The sequence below is a fragment of the Girardinichthys multiradiatus genome, chromosome 5 (assembly GCF_021462225.1).
Source record: "Girardinichthys multiradiatus isolate DD_20200921_A chromosome 5, DD_fGirMul_XY1, whole genome shotgun sequence".
In the NCBI taxonomy this organism is placed as follows: domain Eukaryota; kingdom Metazoa; phylum Chordata; class Actinopteri; order Cyprinodontiformes; family Goodeidae; genus Girardinichthys; species Girardinichthys multiradiatus.
Window position 1 is genome coordinate 35,419,340 of NC_061798.1, and position 19,752 is coordinate 35,439,091.

Below are 19,752 nucleotides of genomic sequence, written 5' to 3' on the forward strand. Positions count from 1 at the left end.
TATTCTGGCAACATATACATGGATATTGCTGTTGTAACTGTTACGGGCGAAATATGGTTTGGTTCTTAGGATATAAAATAAATAAATATCACTGCTGTATAAAACTATAGTCTGCCACCTTCGCTCACACGCAAAAGGATGATCATATGGTCAGATCAGTTTGCGTGCAGGCAGCAGCTTCCAGCACCCCCCCCCCTGGTGGTTTGTGCTAGTTTGCTCTTGCCCTCTCGTGTACTCTCGCGAGATTCCAAGAGCTCCACTTTCTTGTGGTCCAGCATGGCAGCGCTGTGTGAGGGATACACGTTGTGCGGACTTGTTCCAGCTCCGAATCAGCTAAGCTCTGAGATTCGGGGGATCGAGGAGGAGAGGGACTGCGACCATGTGATCGTCACTAAATCCGCCAGATCCGTGACTTTATACAAGGTAAGGTTTAGATTTTAAGACCTGGGGCCGGCTGATCGGTGCCGACTCGTGTTAGCATCCTGTAGTGGTCTCAATAACAGAACTAGAGCCGTTATATTTGAATTATTCCAGCCTGGGTCTATCGCTCATGTTTTACACTGGGCTTTTTCCTGCGAAAACAAGTTATCACCACCAGCATAAACGTTTTTAGAAAGTCACGTTAATAACAGGCAGATATACGTTTGGCTAATGTTAGCTATTCCCAGCACGAAGGCTCTTTTGGCGTGTGAATATTGTGTGCTGCAGTCGTTTTTAGAAGTTAAATGTAATCCTTCATATATTGCTGCACTCGCTAGAGCCAAACACTGTGGGATTATAGAGGTTTTCTCCATGTGTTGGTCATGTATGTTGTTACAGGTGTCAGACCAGAAGCCCTTGGGCAGCTGGACGGTGAAACAAGGACAAACACTGACCTGTCCAGCGGTGTTCAACAAGCATACCAATGAGTATGTGGCAGTCTCAGACAACAAGGTAACCAGGTTCAGTCATTGAGCTGGAGAATGGAGAGGGAATCGGGTTCATGAAACACAATCCACATGTGGGTGTCTTTGCTATGCCTCACTTTGAGGAAAACGCTGCTTTCTTTTGCATACTGCAATCTGTATTTTACTGAATTAATATATTGATGTAAGGGAATTAAGTTCAAATCAGAGATTTGGTCCTTTCGTGGACGAAGGCCCATTCGTTATTTTAAGGCTGACCTTCCAATTCCTGTTTTCTTATTTTGAGCCAATGTCTATCCGCCATCCCCCAGGAACCTTTAACACATTAAAGAGGGAAAAAATCTGCTACATGATCTTTGACAAAGGCGGTAGTTCCACTAAAATCCAACACAAAAGGAGGAAAATAAAATATTATCACTTTAATGCATCAAAACATAGGTCCTTAATAGTACTTTTATTAAACTCAAACTTTATCAAACTGCCTGCTGTTCGTTGTTGCATTTATATTCGCCTATTCCAACCTCTGGCAGGTTTATTGGTGGATCTCCAGTTAATATGAGTAATATTTTAATGGTCTGTGCCTCTCATGGAAATGTTTTCCATGCCAAAGATGCTTGAAGTGCTTACACAAATACAGAAGTTGATGCAAGACCGTCATGGGGTTTTGGACTATAATGAAGCGTAATGCAGCACCAACAGCAGGTTTACGGCTTTGTTATTTTTTCCCCAAGACTTTCTTCTTCAATTCACAATTTTTAACTGTTTATCCAGACTATTGTTTCGATTAAAGTTGCTTAAGTAATGCACAACACAGTCCCAGGCAATCAGGATTCGAAATAACTTATGTATTATAATTGGTTTGCACATTTTGTCTTAAGGGATATATATATATTTTTTTTATTTATTTTAGGTGATAAGAATTTGGAAAGAAGACGACGTCATTTTAGACAAGACCTTCAAGGCAACAGTAAGTGTGACTTTCGGTTATTTACTTTTTTGAGGTAACAATTAAACAAATTAAAAACAAAGCTTCTGTTTTCAGTGTGTGCTACATTTGAAGCATTTTACTTGACCGATTTTCTTTTGTCCATACCCTGAAGTTCACATTTACAGCCAAATGCAAGTACACCGTTGCTCCTTCCACGGGATCTATAGAGCCATTGTCAGGCAATTTGGAGTCATTTGATTATTCAGAAGTGGAAAACTATTAAGACTGTTGCCAATCGTCCCAGGAGTAGATGCCTAGGCAATTACACTCCACTGTCAGAAAATGCAAAACCAAAAAGCTAAATTTCAGACTCTGTCCCTCATTTATCAGCTTAAATATATAAAATTCATGACAATATAATTAGAAAAAGAGTGAAAAACTTTGGCATGTTTAGTAGGGATGCCAGGGGCATCTCCTCTATTCTAAGAATATGACAGCACACTTAAGTTTGCAAAGTTGCATTCAAATGAACCACAATAGTTCTGGAATGGTACCTTTTGGACAGATGACGCAACAGCACCATGTTTGGCAAAAACCAAACACAGCATACGAGCAGAAATGCTTTACATACACTGTCAAGCACGGTGGAGGGGTGATTATGTGAGCTAATTCTCTAACGACAGAACTTTGGCATTTTCCAGTTATTTAGACAATCGATAACGTCTTTATATACCAAAGTAATTTAGAGCCAAATTTGAGATCATCTTTCCAACAGCTGAAGCTTGGTCCAAACCAAATCCTCAGCAGGATGGTGATACCAAACACAGCAAAACGAATGACTGGAAAGGAAAAGGATCAAGGTGTTGAAATGGCCCAGTTAAAGTCCAGATCTTAACCCAATTAAAAGGGCTGTGGTAGGATCTTAAGACAGCTGTGCAGAAGTGAATTTCAGTTCACTTAAGCAGGGAAATTGGACATAAATTCCTCCCCAACCATGTGAAAAACAGACAACCACTTTAAGTTATTGCTGCATTGGTGGCTCTACAAGCTATTGAATGATGGGATGTACCAGTGATTGGCCAGTGATGGAAATAGTTTTTCTTCCAAAGACTGTTTTTATTTTAATGCTGCTGGGTATGTAAAAAGTGCTTTATAATCATGTTGTGTTGATCTTATGCTAAAATTTGTCATTACTTTGTTCACCGTGTAACCAAATCAAACAGTCTTCATCCATCTTTTTACTGATAGTTGACAAATCTAAACACATTTTACCCTCTGCCAACTTTTGAATCTCTCTCAGGTGTCAGCAGATGTCTGGAAGGTGCATTGTGCACTCGTTGGGGGTCCGGCCGTCTTGTTTCAAAGAGGAGCAGTGAGACTGCTGGACTCTCTGCTCTCTGCTCCCCAGCAGCCTGTAGAGGAGGTCCTTGTTAAGGAGGAAGCAATCAGGTCCATAACTCATAATGATGCAGATACTTGCCATTCTCACACATCCAGCACATAACGAAAGATTGATTAAATAACAGTTTTTGGAAAATCAGATACTGTCTGCTTAACGCTTCAGTCTCTCATGTGATTTTACAATTTTTATATACTTCAAATTCAAAATGAGCATGACCTCTGATTTTTTTTTTTACATAATGGGAACACAACTGTTACATCTACTGTGTTTTTTCAGACACTTCATTCTGCTTAATGTCCTAATTGTTAGGGAAGATATTAGACATCAGGATGCATACCTTTCTGTCTGAAGGGTTACACATTTTGGGGTTTTAACATGCAGATCATTTGGGTCATATCTAGAAAAGATCAGGTCTGCCTTACATGTTTGGATTTTGAAGGAACTCTCCCTCCTCTGGAGTTTTGTCTTTTAAAACAAACGTCATTTGTCTTTTTGTTGGTAGGTGGAGCACCAGCATAGTGGCAGAAACACAACAGCTGATCATCTTTACAACTGAACTGGTAACGTAATTATTTAAGAACTGTAATCTTATACCATTATTGTCCTGGACATCTCTGTAAACATTTGTATTACATTCCTATACAGTGCCTTGCAAAAGTATTCATACCCCTTGAGCCTTTTTTTGCATTTTGTCAAGTTAAAACCACAAACGTCTATGTATTTTATTAGGATTTTAGGTGCTAGACCAACACAAGGTAGTGAATAATTCTGAAGTGAAAAGAAAGACAAATAATAAGTTTTTAAAAATTCCTTGCAAATGAAAATCTGAAAAGTGGGACATCTATTTGTATTGTGCCCTCCTGAGTCAAAACTTTGACTATCTTTTGCTGCGATCCCAGCTTCGGTTTTTTTCAGGGTATCCCTACCAGCACTGAAATCTTTTGCCCAATTATCCTTTGCAACAAAGACCAATCTCAGATTAGATGGGAGCACCTTTCAACCTAACATTGTATCACAGTTTCATGTTTGGATTTAGGTCTGGACTTTGACTTGGCCCTTCTAACACATGAATATGCTTTGATCAAAACTATTCTGTTAAAGCTCTGCCTGTATGTTTAGTGTTGTCCTGCTCAAATCACTGCTCAGTCTCAAATCTTTTGAGGCCTCTTAATGCTGCTTTTCTGTTTACGGATCCACTCCGCTCGATCTCACTCTTCTACGTACAAAAGCTGTTGTGTTTCCATTAACTTACTGACAGCTGGAGTCATGACCCTTACCTTCTTATGGTTCAGTGTGAACCTACCAAAGATGAGATAAGTTTCAGGTGCAAACATTCGAAGTAAAATAAACACTCACTGTCACATACCTTATCCTCCGACAGTGATTTCGAAACACCACCATGGCTTTCAGCTTGACCCGTTCCGGCGCCTAATATTTTTGAAGTCGATCTTGAGTTTTTTGAGATTTTCCACTTGTCATGCCATTAATATACAGCTGCAAATGCTTATAACCAATCAGTGACACCAGCCTGTTCACGTCACATTTTTGGCCCTGCTCAGCCCCGAATGGACCTGTTGACGAGCAGGGACCAAGAAAGATGGTACCGGGCCAAAAAAGCCAGTAATGGATACGGTCGCAAAACGAGCTGAGTGGAGTGGAGCCTGCTAAAGTAGAGCCTATGGAAAAGAGGCATAAGAGTTTTTTTTCTTACAGCTTGCCCTGTATTTTAGATCCAATCATCTTCCCATCAACACGGGCAAGTTTCCCTGTCCCTGCTAAAGATAAGCATCCCAACTGCATGAAGCTTCCACCACCATGTTCAATGGTAGAGTTTATTTGCATTGTTACTTAACTGGCATACATCAGAACACGTTCTCTCCCTTGTTTGCTCTGTCTCAGGCATGGGTTGTGGGAAAGCTGCTACTTATGGCTTTTGGTCAACATTAGTTTTCTTCTAAACAATTTTCCAGAAAGGCCGAATTTGTGAAGTGTACTAAGGTACATTCACACTGCAGGCAAATGCGACCCTTCTGTAAACAGTGAGCTGTTGTTTGACGTCTACATTCTCCTGCAAATGCAGTCGCTTTGGCGTCGTGAACTGTTCATACTGAAGTCTGGTGGCAGTTGCATTGAGTTAGTAGTTCCAAAAACAATGCAAAAAACATTGGAATTCAGCACAAAATCTGAATTGAGCATCAACACCTGCAGTGTGAAAGTGGCCTAATAGTCTGTCAATGCATTCTTCCCCTAAGCTGTAGGTCTCTGCAGCTCCTTGAGAGTTTCCCATGGGTCTCATGGTTGCTTCTCTGATTAATTCTCTCCTTGCACAGGTTGGTTTAGGTGGATGGACATGTCTTGGTAAGTTTGCAGTTGTATTACACCTTTGCATGTTTAAATGTTGGACTGAACACCTCTCTGTGAGTTGAGCAAAACTTGGGATATAGCTAAATAATTATAACTTTAAACTCCATTAATGTTATAGTTGAAATGTAACAAAAAAGGAAAGTTCAAGGGGTATGAATACTTTTGTGAGGCACTGTTCTGGTGCTTCTTGATGTCTGTTATTTTTCATTAAAGGATTTTCAATGTGTGTCCACAGAAAGGAGATCATTTCCTCTACCTGCAGAGACTTAACCCCAACTCTGTACAGAGGTATCGGCTAGAGCCAGAGGAGCCTGGCCTCTCCCCGCTCAGCTTCTGGGCCTCCTACAGGGATAAAAACATCTGCCTGCTTTATCTCTGTAAGTCTTAATTTCCTGTAAAAACCGTTTGGGTGTTTGGTTTACCTGACACATTAGTTTTGTAGGTCAGGGATAGGGCCAACACTCATCATACTCTAGTATACTCAGTTCCTTATTAAGATGTGTTCACATGTCATTGTCTAATCGTGTTTTTATTTATATCTGGAAAAGAGTAAAATAGGTTTCCTGCATGAACATCCTGTTTCAAGTCACCCCACAGCATCTCTGTGAGATCAAGGAATTTGACCTGGAACAGGCTTCTTAATTTCTTAATTCTCAGGCTGCTGTTCATGGATTTACTGCTATGTTTTGGGTCATTATCATCCTGTAGGGTCCAGCTTTTCTTCAGCTTTAATTATTTCACAGATGGTCTCACAGTTTTCTCCAACGCCCTCTGATACAGGGTCATGTTTGATACATGACGTGACCGTGAAACTTTCACCTCCATACTTCGCTGTTGTAATGGGCTTTTTTTTAATGCTGTGTTTGGTTTAAATAAAACTTATTCTCTGTTCTGATATTCAAATAATTCCTTTTTAAACTCATCTTTTTCATGAACATTATATCAGAAGTCCAGATCTTTGTCTACAGTCTCTCTACCGAACGTAGGTACTTTTGCAGTCTCTTACTAATTGTAGAGACATGCTCTTGCTTACCTTGTAAGCGCCTGCTGTAGGTTGACATTTTAGAGGTTCTGGAGACTTCTTTTAGCATCTTTCGATCTGCTTGTTTGGTGAACTTGCTTGGACGGCCAGACCTTGGAATGTTTGCAGTTGTTTTAAATCTCCTCTCCTTGTAGACATACATTGCATTAGCCTCTGAAGTTGGAGCTCGGAGATTATGTTATCTCTGAGTTTCTGGCGTTCCAGTTTGCTGCTTGTTTTTGTTCATATTGCTAGCAACTGTAACAGCAGTCCTACAACAATAACAGTGACCATAAACAGTGATCTACGCGGTATTTCATCCACCTAAACACAGTTGAAACATCACGTCTTATAAACACTGAAATGTAGCACATGTCGATTGACTACACGTTACATAAAAAAATACAGAACTGCTACAAGCAGTCACAGTAAGAAAGTTTTACACAGTTGATGCAAGTAGCAGCCATCTTGAACGTGGAAGTCAGGTATGGACCTGTTGCGGCAACTTTCCAACTCATAATTCCGACTTTGAGGGTCGTTACAGGTTAAATTTCCTACTCGGACATTCTGACTAAATCTTTTTTAGACAAAATTAAATGTCAGACATTTAAACAAAGCAAACTTCCCTGAGAATGCTGAGTAATGGTTGTAATTATGTACACCTGATGTGATCTCCCTCAAAAGAAATTACATTTTTAAACGGTTTAAAAGGTCTTTTTATTTAGTTTTGTTATTTTTCTCTGAGTAGAGTCAAATTTGATATTAAATATCTTTATGTCCAAATGTGTTAGAAAAACACAGAGATTTAGGTTGTCCTAGTTTTTTCACTTAAATACATTTATTTATGTAAAGATGGTAGTGTGGTGTGCAGTTAAAAGGGACTTGTTGGTGATACGCATCTGATTCATGTTAATTTCAGCCATATTTTCTATTCATGACTAATAAAGGAACTAATTTTAGCTGCTGTATCTATTTTTTTCCTTTTTTTCATTGGTAGCACTGTTGCCTTGCAGCAAGAAGGTCCTGGGTTTGATTCCCAACCTGGTGTCTTTCTGCATGGAGTTCGCATGTTCTCCGCGTGCATGCGTGGGTTCTCACCGGGTACTCCGGCTTCCTCCCACAGTCCAAAGACATGCCTGTTAGGTTAATTGGTCACTCTAAATTGCCCTTAGGTGTGTGAATGAGTGTGTGCATGGTTGTTTGTGTGTTGCCCTGCTATGGACTGGCGACCTGTCCAGGGTGTACCTTGCCTCTCGCCCATAGACTGCTGGAGATGGGCACCAGCTCCCCCATGACCCACTATGGAATAAGCGGTAGAAAACCAGATGCTGAATTTTTGTTTTCCTTTCATATTTTTCTCGTATTCAGACCCTAATGGACATGTGTACCAGAGTTTGGTGTCTGTTCGGGGTCCAGCAGTCGATGAAGGATCTCAGGTTGTTCCGCTGCCTCGGGATCAGCTACTGAGTCTCCCTGTGGGCGAGGAGCTGCTGGAAGCGGCATCGGCCATCTTCCTGGATGACGCCCACGTAGCTGTGGTCGGGGTTCCACACCCTTCTGCTGGACCTGGAAAAGGTAAAGGCAGTCTTAAAATTCCTGTTAAGTTATGAAGATGAAACCCTTTAAAAACGTTCATTAATTTGTATTTTTTTATTTTATTGTTGAACCTGGTTCTTTTTTAGGGATATCTTACACTGCTCAAAAAAATAAAGGGAACACTCAAATAACACATCCTAGATCTGAATGAATGAAATATTCTCACTGAATACTTTGTTCTGTACAAAGTTGAATGTGCTGACAACAAAATCACACAAAAATCATCAATGGAAATCAAATGTATTAACCAATGGAGGCCTGGATTTGGATTTGGAGTCACACACAAAATTAAAGTGGAAAAACACGCTACAGGCTGATCCAACTGTGATGTAATGTCCTTAAAACAAGTCAAAATGAGGCTAAGTATTGTGTGTGGCCTCCATGTGTCTGTATGACCTCCCTTCAACGCCTGGGCATGCTCCTGATGAGACGGTGGATGGTCTGAGGGATCTCCTCCCAGACCTGGACTAAAGCATCCGCCAACTCCTGGACAGTCTGTGGTGACGTTGGTGGATGAAGCGAGACATGATGTCCCAGATGTGCTCAATCGGATTCAGGTCTGGGGAACAGGCGGGCCAGTCCATATCTTCAATGTCTTCATCTTGCAGGAACTGCTGACACACTTCAGCCACATGAGGTCTAGCATTGTCCTGCATTAGGAGGAACCCAGGGCCAACCGCACCAGCATATGATCTCACAAGGGGTCTGACCACAATAATTTATTAGTATGGTGTAGGGCCTCCTTTTGCAGCCAATACAGCATCAATTCATCTTGGGAATGACATATACAAGTCCTGCACAGTAGTCAGAGGGATTTTAAGCCATTCTTCTTGCAGGATAGTGGCCAGGTCACTACGTAATACTGGTGGAGGAAAACGTTTCCTGACTCGCTCCTCCAAGACACCCCAAAGTGGCTCAATAATATTTAGATCTGGTGACTGTGCAGGCCATGGGAGATGTTCAACTTCACTTTCATGTTCATCAAACCAATCTTTCACCAGTCTTGCTGTGTGTATTGGTGCATTGTCATCTTGATACACGGCACCACCTTCAGGACACAATGTTTGAACCATTGGATGCACATGGTCCTCAAGAATGGTTTGGTAGTATTGGGCCAAGGGAATTCCATGATATGGCAGCCCAAACCATCACTGATCCACCCCTATGCTTCACTCTGGGCATGCAACAGTCTGGGTGGTACGATTCTTTGGGGCCTCTCCACACCGTAACGCTCCCGGATGTGGGGAAAACAGTAAAGGTGGACTCATCAGAGAACAATACATGTTTCACATTGTCCACAGCCCAAGATTTGCGCTCCTTGCACCATTGAAACCGATGTTTGGCATTGGTATGAGTGACCAAAGGTTTGGCTATAGCAGTCCGGCCGTGTATATTGACCCTGTGGAGCTCCCGACGGACAGTTCTGGTAGAAACAGGAGAGTTGAGGTGAACATTTAATTCTGCCGTGATTTGGGCAGCCGTGGTTTTATGTTTTTTGGATACAATCCGGGTTAGCACCCGAACATCCCTTTCAGACAGCTACCTCTTGCGTCCACAGTTAATCCTGTTGGATGTGGTTCGTCCTTCTTGGTGGTATGCTGACATTACCCTGGATACCGTGGCTCTTGATACATCACAAAGACTTGCTGTCTTGGTCACAGATGCGCCAGCAAGACGTGCACCAACAATTTGTCCTCTTTTGAACTCTGGTATGTCACCCATAATGTTGTGTGCATTTCAATATTTTGAGCAAAACTGTGCTCTTACCCTGCTAATTGAACCTTCACACTCTGCTCTTACTGGTGCAATGTGCAATCAATGAAGACTGGCTACCAGGCTGGTCCAATTTAGCCATGAAACCTCCCACACTAAAATGACAGGTGTTTCAGTTTCATTGTCCAACCCCTGTATATTGTGTTGTTTAAGTGTTCCCTTCATTTTTTGAGCAGTGTAAAAGCAAGAGCTTTTCTTCATACATTGCTTCTTTTTTGTTTTGGATCAAGTAGAAGAAGTAATTAAAAAATAATGGAGTGCTTCAGTCCTGGTGAAAACTTGTGAAAAAAAGTACAATTTTCATTTTTCTTATACAAATATTGCAAGATTTGACTAAAATACAGAATGGAATCTGGGTCTTTGACTAATTTAACAAGGTTGTTGGTTGTCCTATAGGCCCTACTAACAAGTCCTAACAAGAGATGGGCAGGGTTCCTACACAGTCTTGAAAGTATGGACCTTTTTCCAGTTTTGGAAAAGTACAGGGGAAAAAAAATCTCTTCAGTTTTCTAAGAACCAGAAGTATAATAATTCCTATTAAATGCAGTAGTTTTCCCATGGTTTATATTTAAATTTTAGTCTTTATGTTTTATTTGTGAAATTACATCTTAATTTGTAATATTTAACCCGGTTTTGTGGGTTTTTGGCTTGCTGACTGAATGAACATTTATTCAAAAACATCTTTATATTCAGTCTGAACCAGACCCACTATTCTTGATTGGTTCTTGCTTAAATACCCTGCACTAAAACTGCTATATTTATTTTGGAACTTTTTAAAAACAAAATATATATTCCAAAGATCACAAGTTATGCTTTAAAGAAATAGCTTTTAATATTTGATATCCCATAAAATACAGCAGGGTATGTTAGCCCAGATTTCAGCAAAACAGTAAATGGCGCGCTCGAAAAATTACAAGCCAATTTCAGCTTTGTGAAAGCAAAGCAGAACAAAGCAAAAAACTTAATTAGTGGACTATCTGTTGGTTCCACAACCAACATAGTCCACTAATTAAGTTGTTTAGGATTAATGTGTAGGAACCCTGGATGGTAGACAATGAAAAGGTTTATAAAAGTCAGGCAGGAGCGGGTCGCCAGTTGTCAGCGGTATTGAGACTTTGGAGCAAAGTGAGATAAAATAGTTTGTAAAAGGGGAAACATACAGGTAGAAAATGAAAGAAAGCAAAGTTCTGGGCCTTAAAACCAGAGTACTGTGGTCTGGCAATAGGGAAACAGCAATGAAAAACCAGAAAAAAAGAGTAAATGTTTATGACTAAACTGTAAGAGTTTAGCTGAAGGACTTGGGACTGTTGGCAGGCAGAGTTTCCCTAGTCATTAATAACGGGTCATAGTTAAACACGGGCCAATATGAAATGATACGTTTGAGTAAAAATACCATGGTTTCATAGTATACAGAATTTGCACCAAAAAGTACAAACAAGAATGTATAATGTGATCTAATTATCGTTATTTAAACAGAAAGTCAACAATTATTCTTGTGTTGCAAAAATAATGTATCATAGTTAATATTAAAGTGTTAAAAGTGTTATCAATCATTTTTATCATTATTTGGATTTTAATACATATGGTTAGGCTAAAATTAAGGATACGCACCTGCTAGCTAGCTTTTGTAGTAGTTTTCAAATAAAGATGCTTATTGTACAGAATAGTATGCCTTTTGTAGCAAGCTGGTTTTGGCTTGTTAAATACTCTGTCTGTTCGGGTAGCTAGCCTGCAGTCAGCTGCTTAACAGACACACTGCTTGTAGTTTGCCAACAGTTCATTAAAAACAGTGTTACAGTGATAAGAGGGATTGGTGACACTCCATTTAGTTTCCATACCATGACTGCCTCTGTTTTTTTTTTTGCGACCAGAAACTTTAGCAAGCAGCTGAATTTGTCTTGTAACTAAGGGAAAGTGTGGGAGCCCTTTTGCAACCACCTGAGCAGCAATGCAAAGCAACAGACTGGGGAGGGGCAACGCTGCACTGCTTTTCTCCATATAGCTACAAATGGCTCGGTCATTCCAACACTTTCTGTGGCGTGTCATTAGAAGCACTTTAACACATAGGAACTGTATGGTGTACGGTTTCATCGCGGGACTTTATTAAACCTTGGTATACCATGACACCAGAAACCGACTCATACTTAATTGCAGCTTGGGTAAGAGAAACAGAGATGTCAGTAATTATTTCTCCAGTAAGTGGTCAGAGGATATTAAGGATAAATCTTTCCCTTTTATCAGATAAAAGATCAATAAAGAGGGTTATAACTACATAACAGGATCAACAAATAAAAATCAGATCAAAAATTGAAAGAAAAAAATGTGTTACCTGTGTTTTTCAATAGTTGAATTCCATCTCCAAGAAATTGAAGTGGCCTTAAAAAGGGATTACCAGTTTCCCCGCCTTGTACATGATCCCATTATTGGTTTTCAGTGGTTCTACTCAAAACGCTTGGCTAAAATCTCGCCTTTAAATGGATCCGTTTTTTTTTTTTTAGAACCTAAGCTTTAAATTGATCCACAGCTGTGCTTGTATCCAGTTACTTAATTTGCTGTCTCTGAATTTTAACTTTCAGACTTTCTCTGCATCTGGAATACAAATTTTCAGACTCTCCAGGCTGCAAAAGAGATGGCGGGTAAACTCTACGGACAGGTATGTCCCTGTGTGGTGAATACAAAAATACCAAAACTGAATGTTTCATTGTTTGTTTGTTTTTTTTTTTTCATTTTTTTTTTTCATTTCTGGTTAGTGAAACAGCGTTGATGCTGGAATGCTGATAAACTCCTACATGTATTCATAAGGATTTTTTGCCTTAACTTTACGAGTTGTTCTGAACAGGCCAAGGCTCCCTGTCCTTCCAGCTGCTGGGTGCTGATGGAGGACTGTATGTCTTTGGTAGATCATTGCGTCTGCTTTCCACTGTGAAGGGGGCTCATTGTCCCTTCTCACAACTATATAGCAGTTTACAACCCTAAACCTGCTGCTACTGTGTGCTTTTTAGGATATGTACAGTAATAGATTTATATACCACTAATACTGTTTTTTGGTTGCTGTTGTCTTTTCTTTGTTGTAGCTTTGGAGTTATTCAAGCAAGTTGTTTATTCCACATGGAAAAGCCCTCTCTGTTATACCATTTGCATGCCCAAGATCCTCCCTCGCCTCTGCTCTGGGAAAACTAAAGCAGGTCAAGATTGAGGGTACGAGACAGAATAACAACTTCCTGCAGCTTTGTCTCTGCACGGACATAATCCTTCTATCCCTTTGTTCGTAGCACAACTCTTAATGAAAAATAAACAAATTGTCATTTTTCAGCATTCACTTACCGCAACGTTTTTCTCCAACTACAACAGAGACCAAGCCTCCGACTTTGGTGCCATCTTGGAATACCATTTTACATGGAGAAAAAGCTGAGCCTCCTAAACCAGTGGAGACCAGGAAGACAGTAAGTTTTTTTTGTTTTGTTTTTTTAATAGCTCGTTGAATTTCTAGTGCATCATCCCCAGCACTTGAACCTACTTTCTAAAGATTAATGGAAAAATTGTTACTAGAAAATAGTACTACACCTATTTCCAGTTGGTTTCTGTGTAGCTTATGTGTAATTACAGCACCCTCCACAGTTATTGGCACCCCTGGTGTGAAAAGGTTAATAAGTTATTATTGAGGCTTTGTGACTCCCCAGATAACACTCTTTACTGCAGGTCTGTAACAGTGAGCTGTAGACATTTCCCTTGCCATTTTCCTCAGTGTGCCTGGTGGCAAGGTCAACTCAAGTCTCAGTCCAGCCAGTTGCGACACCCCATTATAATAGAAGGGCATCTCACCCCAACTTTACTGCTCAAGTTCATCTTATTTTCTTTGCTTTACCAGTCTCAAGGTACAGCACAATTTTTAGAACCTTTTTCCCCACTGAATAAATGTATTCATATCAAAGGTTATCACTGATGACATGACCTTTTTAAAACCTTACTGGGGTGTTTATAAGTACTAAATAATTCTGGATTAATTATGAAACCTTTTCATTTAATTTTACAAATCACAGTTTCTTTTTGTTATTGATGTTGCATGAATGTAACACCACCTTAACTGAATTTCCCTCTCCTTTTCATAATGCAGAGAACAACCCGTAAGACGCAATTATCCACTAGTTTAACAATTGATCAAGTACAAGACCTAATTAAGGTAATACTTCTCTCATTAATCGTTTTCTGTTTGAAGTCTACCACTTCCCCAAGATGACACTGAAGCATGCCAAATTCTTCCAGTGGTTAAAAAATATACTTTGCCAAATGCAGACAGCACCAGCAGAAGGGGTCCAAAAAGAGGTTGAGAGGCTGCTGTCCAGGCAAGACCTGCAGGACCTGCAGCTTTCCTTGGGACAGCTAGCATTAACTGTCGTGTCCCGGAGCCTGGCTGATCCAGCGTTTTACTCTTCCAGCACTCTAACACAACTTGTGCACACACAGTGCCTCTCCCACAGGTCAGTGATGCATGATGGGTGCTGGTCATTCTGCTGTGTCATTCTTCTGCACTTTTGGCCTTTTAATATTCAAGCTAGGCGAGTACAAAAAATAGCTGTCTGCCACTGGATGTTTTTTGTTTTTTTTACAGACCATCTTTATAGAAATTTTTTTAGCTACCCTAATGTTACGTAGTTTGTGACTGTGAATTATATCTACCATAAGGTGATCGCTTAGAGATATTTTGGATTGATCATGGGTCGTAATTGCTCATAGTTGAGGAGTGGAGTTGCCAAAGTGAGGATCATAATCATAATTAATGGTAATGAGGTGTACAACTAAATCTTCAGAAAGTGATATACATTTAAATTTAATTATATGTGAAAGTTGAGCTTTTCATGACCTTTTCTCTTTATAATTCATTGAAAATACTTATCAATAGAAACAAACTGATATATGTTTTTACAGCTGCTACCAATGATTATTTTGCTAATATTTTTTTTCAAGTATCCGATTGATAATTGGATAGCAAAAGGTGCTTCATTTTTTCACAGAGATTTTTACAGACAAAGAAGGTTTTTTTGGTCTTAAATGCAAAATTTATTACTATTTATTACTGCTCATAGTGGGTTGTTCTCTCAGCAAATAGCATGGTTAAGAGTCTGTATACTCTAGTTAATAAGTATTTGATTACTAAATGAGTTGACAAGTATTGAAATAATCAATTTAATCACGATTAATTATTTCAGCTCCAATGTGTAAACCATGTTTAAACTCATAATTATTCCAAAGACTGTAACAAGGAGACTTAACTTGCCCGACCCAGTTAAAGGGAACCAAGTGAACCCCATGTAATTGATTAGATATTTTACTTTTGTTATTTTGGAGACCAACCAGTGCTCTCTCTGTTGAATGTAACTGTCTGCCTTGTCTTTCAACAGTGTCTGTCCTGACCTCTTGCCTCTGGCACTTGAGAAGAAGGATTATTTTCTCTGCCAGCTCTGCTTACAGTTCTTCCCTGACATCCCAGAAGCTATGACCTGCGCCTGCCTCAAGGCATTCATCAGGTAAAACTGATCTCTTTTTAGTGTGCAAATCAACATGAACATGGCATAGTTGCTTTTTTGGTTTTTTCGACTGATGGCTCTTTTCTTACTGCCATGAAGAGGCACTATTAAAAATTCATCTGTACAATAAATTGCATGATAAATAAAAGTTTTTTTAAAATGATTTCCACAGTTTACCAGATGCTGATGCAGAGAAGTTGAGCCTGGAGCCCGACAGTGTCTCTTTTATGGAAATGCTGATCTCAAATGAGCATGCTCAGACTGGCTTACAGAACGGTTTTAGCCCTACGTCCTGTGAGGAAGACCGCACAGACACCATTGATGGCCCACAGACTAAAGCAAAAGAAAGGGAAAATGCTTCACCACAACAGATCTGTCCACTAGGATTACATAAGGCTGCTCTGATGTATCCTTACAGCACACAGTCACTTTAATACACTTTAATGCTCTTTGTGAATTGTGCTGGCTGCATTTTGCTCTCTCGGATGTATGTTTTTGCTTTTACCAACACGTTATATAAAGAAAGTATGGAATCTTAACTTAAGCTGTGCAGAAATGAGGTCCTGCAGACGGCATACAGTGAAGCTTTCCTCCTCCCACATCTAAAGGACTTCTCCTCTGATCATGTTGTTGTGAGTAACAGCTTGTCAGTTTTCACTCTAATATACAGGTGCATCTCTGTTAAATCAGAATATGATTGAAGAGTTCATTTATTTTAGTAATTCAGTTCACAAAGTGAAACTCTGAATTACACACACTGATATGTTTTCTGTTCATTTTCATGATTATTGGTCAATGAAAACCCAAATTTCAGTCACTCCGCAAATTAGAATATAAAACCAATAAAACAACACATTTAAAACCTAAATTCCAGCTCTTCTGCATTGTTGGGTCTGGGCACTCTAATCTTCTTGAAAATACTCCATAGATTCTACTGTAACACCGTGGTGAATATTATTACTTTTTGTCAATGAGGGCAGGTGCCAGAAAGAATGAAATCAGCATCTCCATACAGCTTCTAAGCAGAGGGTAAGGTGAATTGCTCTAAGATTTCCTGGTAGATGGCGACTAGATGGCATGACACTCCAAATCATCACTGACTGTAAAAGCTTCACTGCTGACCTTAAACAACTTGGATTCTGTGGACACTGGAACCTTGATTTCCTTGAAATCCTACATTTACTTTCATCAAAAAATAAGACTTTGCACCACTGAACAACACCTTTTTTTTCATAGCCCAAGTAAAACATTGTGGTTTACCACAAAGAGAACAACAATTAAAGCCCATGTCCTGGATACACCTGTGTTTGGTGGGTCTTTAAGCTCTCACTCCAGCATCCCTTCATGGTCTGTTAATATCCCACACTCTTGAATAGACTTTGTGTTACAATACACAAAGTATAACATGGTTGTATATAGCAAACTGTGAATGGCCAGCTTCTTTAGCAATAACCTATTGTAGCTCCTGATGGAGAATGTCAAGTCAACAGCCTTCCCCACGATTGTGTCAGACATAAAATAAAATGTCTGTATTATAAATGTGATAGATTTAAAAAAAAAAAAATCAAATCTATGTGTGTAATGAATCTGAATGTAATTTTTTGGAATTAAGTCACTAACATTTACGTTTTGATTATATTCTTATATGTTGAGATACACCTGTAAATCAAGCAGAACAAAGTTTGTGTCCTAAAACAGAATTATTTTCTCTCTTTTTTTGTTTTTAATGTCCATTCAGCTTTTCCTTCAATACTTGGAGTTTCTTTACCTGCGATATTCCACAGATAGTCTTATACCAACGCACAGCTGCAGATCACCCAGTTTAAATCAGGTAACTGAGATGCACACTCTGGAGCAGAGAGAAAGGTTGCGCTAATATCCTTCAGTTGTTTTGCTGTCTGTGTATTGTAAACAAATCAATGAATTCAACAAATCAGATTTTACAGCTTGAAATGTATTTCGTTTTACGTTTTTGTTTTCTGTTGAATGCAGATTATGGATTGGGTTTGCATGCTGTTGGACGCTCATTTCACAGTGTTAGTAATGACTCCAGTAGCCAAAGGCTTGCTGTTGAACCTTCAATGTTTTGTTAGATCTCAGGTAAACATTCATTTTTGCTGCTGTCACGGGCAGCTTGTTGTTTTGGAGAAATTTACCGCAACGTCACCCACCATTTCCCTAATGATTGCTTCTTTTGTCCTTAGGTGAGACTGTTTTCTGAGCTCGGAAAAATCGAAGGCAGCCTCCAAGAGCTTAATAACACGAAGATAAAGAAGGACACCGGAGAATACTCCATCGAAATCATTGAGCTGTACTAGAAGGTGTGCAGAGGTGTTTTGGTCAGTTCCACTTTCCAACTTTTCAGATCAAGTGTTTGTGGTAGCTGTATAAGCCACCTTATATGCTGCATATGCCCTGAAATAGTTTCTGCCTCAGATGCCTCCTGTCATATAAGTTTAACTGTGAATAAAATGTCCATCTAGCATATTCATTGCTTTAGTTGCAGATGTCTAAAAAAATTATTCTGTAAATTTATTTAAGATGGTTTGATTGTGACCATTCCACAGGATTTGCATGTTTAATTCAAAGTCTGCTCATAGGTCTGAGTGTTATGGATAAGTGATGCTAAAGCCTCACGTTTTTTATATATTATCAAAACTTTAATAATGGCCACAACATTCAGTGGTTTGGTTTTTTTTTTTTGTTTTAAGTGTCATAACTGAAATTTTGTAAATCTAATTAATTGTTACTGTATTTTACATATAAAAACCTTGTATGTTGGTTATAAATATATGAGAAAACAGTGAGTCTATGCATGTTTTTTTGTTCTTTCCACAATGAGCCGCCAGGTCAATGAATCAGTGTTCTTAATGCTTTAGTTCAAAACATGCATTTATTGGTCAAAGGTACTTGAGATTTAAGGCTATGAATGCAGGATGAATAATTTGAACGAGAATTAATGTTCAGAGTACAATAACCTAGTTAGTCTACTACAAGCCTACGTTTAAGGTTACAATCGTCTCTGTTCCTATAATATACACTATGTTCTCGACTACAGCTCAGAAGCTTTGCTGCAGCCGTACAGAATGCAAACAAAACTACATTAAAGATGAAATCATTTAGAAACAGAGAATTAAAAATGGATGCACACAGAAGCACTCGGATCAGTTCGTCTGTTGCTATAGATCCTGGATTGAATTTGCATCCAGACTTTGATTGGGCCAATATAACTCATTGAAATACAGGGGTTGGACAATGAAACTGAAACACCTGTCATTTTAGTGTGGGAGGTTTCAAGGCTAAATTGGGCCAGCCTGGTAGCCAGTCTTCATTGATGGCACATTGCACCAGTAAGAGCAGAGTGTGAAGGTTCAATTAGCAGGGTAAGAGCACAGTTTTGCTCAAAATATTGAAATGCACACAACATTATGGGTGACATACTAGAGTTCAAAAGAGGACAAATTGTTGGTGCACGTCTTGCTGGTGCATCTGTGACTAAGACAGAAAGTCTTTGTGATGTATCAAGAGCCACGGTATCCAGGGTAATGTCAGCATACCACCAAGAAGGACGAACCACATCCAACAGGATTAACTGTGGACGCAAGAGGAAGCTGTCTGAAAGGGATGTTCGGGTGCTAACCCGGATTGTATCCAAAAAACAAAACCACGGCTGCCCAAATCACGGCAGAATTAAATGTTCACCTCAACTCTCCTGTTTCCACCAGAACTGTACATCAGGAGATCCACAGGGTCAATATACAGGTCCTTCTCAAAATATTAGCATATAGTGATAAAGTTAATTATTTTCCATAATGTAATGATGAAAATTTAACATTCATATATTTTAGATTCATTCATAAGTAACGCAATGGAAACTAAGTTGAGTTGTCCCAGCATCCTTTTGAATGAAGCCACCATTTTAAAGTTTGGGAAGGAGCTGGATGAACTTTAAGAACTTGACAGTGTGATGGTGTGTTTGCAGTTGTGCCATACCCCTCAGTTGGCAAACGGAAAAAATGTAAAGAATGTATTGTTTTTGCCAGGTACTGAAAAAAATTCTATAGTGTCACGTTAGCTTTTTATTTCTATCTATGAAAAATCAATGCAGGGATTTAATGCCGAAAAAATGTTTCCATTCAACTCCTTTTTATTAGCCTACAAGCTTAAAACGTAATTTCATCCACACCTTTTCCTTCCATTGAACTTTCCATTGATAAGCGTGGAGACAGCACTCTGTG

General features: G+C 39.4%; 1 protein-coding gene across 1 annotated transcript; it reads left to right on the plus strand.

The window, feature by feature from the left end:
• Positions 1 to 241: 241 nt before the first annotated feature.
• nol11 (nucleolar protein 11) lies at positions 242 to 18,321 on the plus strand. Its single transcript, XM_047365940.1, has 18 exons — positions 242 to 423; positions 820 to 933; positions 1,816 to 1,872; positions 3,134 to 3,282; positions 3,738 to 3,795; positions 5,835 to 5,976; positions 7,989 to 8,195; positions 12,566 to 12,642; positions 13,064 to 13,187; positions 13,341 to 13,432; positions 14,104 to 14,169; positions 14,283 to 14,467; positions 15,389 to 15,514; positions 15,687 to 15,920; positions 16,068 to 16,146; positions 17,253 to 17,345; positions 17,507 to 17,614; positions 17,719 to 18,321. Exons 1-18 carry the CDS (start codon positions 277 to 279, stop codon positions 17,830 to 17,832), a joined length of 2,172 nt encoding a protein of 723 aa, XP_047221896.1. The 5' UTR covers positions 242 to 276; the 3' UTR covers positions 17,833 to 18,321.
• The last annotated feature ends 1,431 nt before the right edge of the window (positions 18,322 to 19,752 follow it).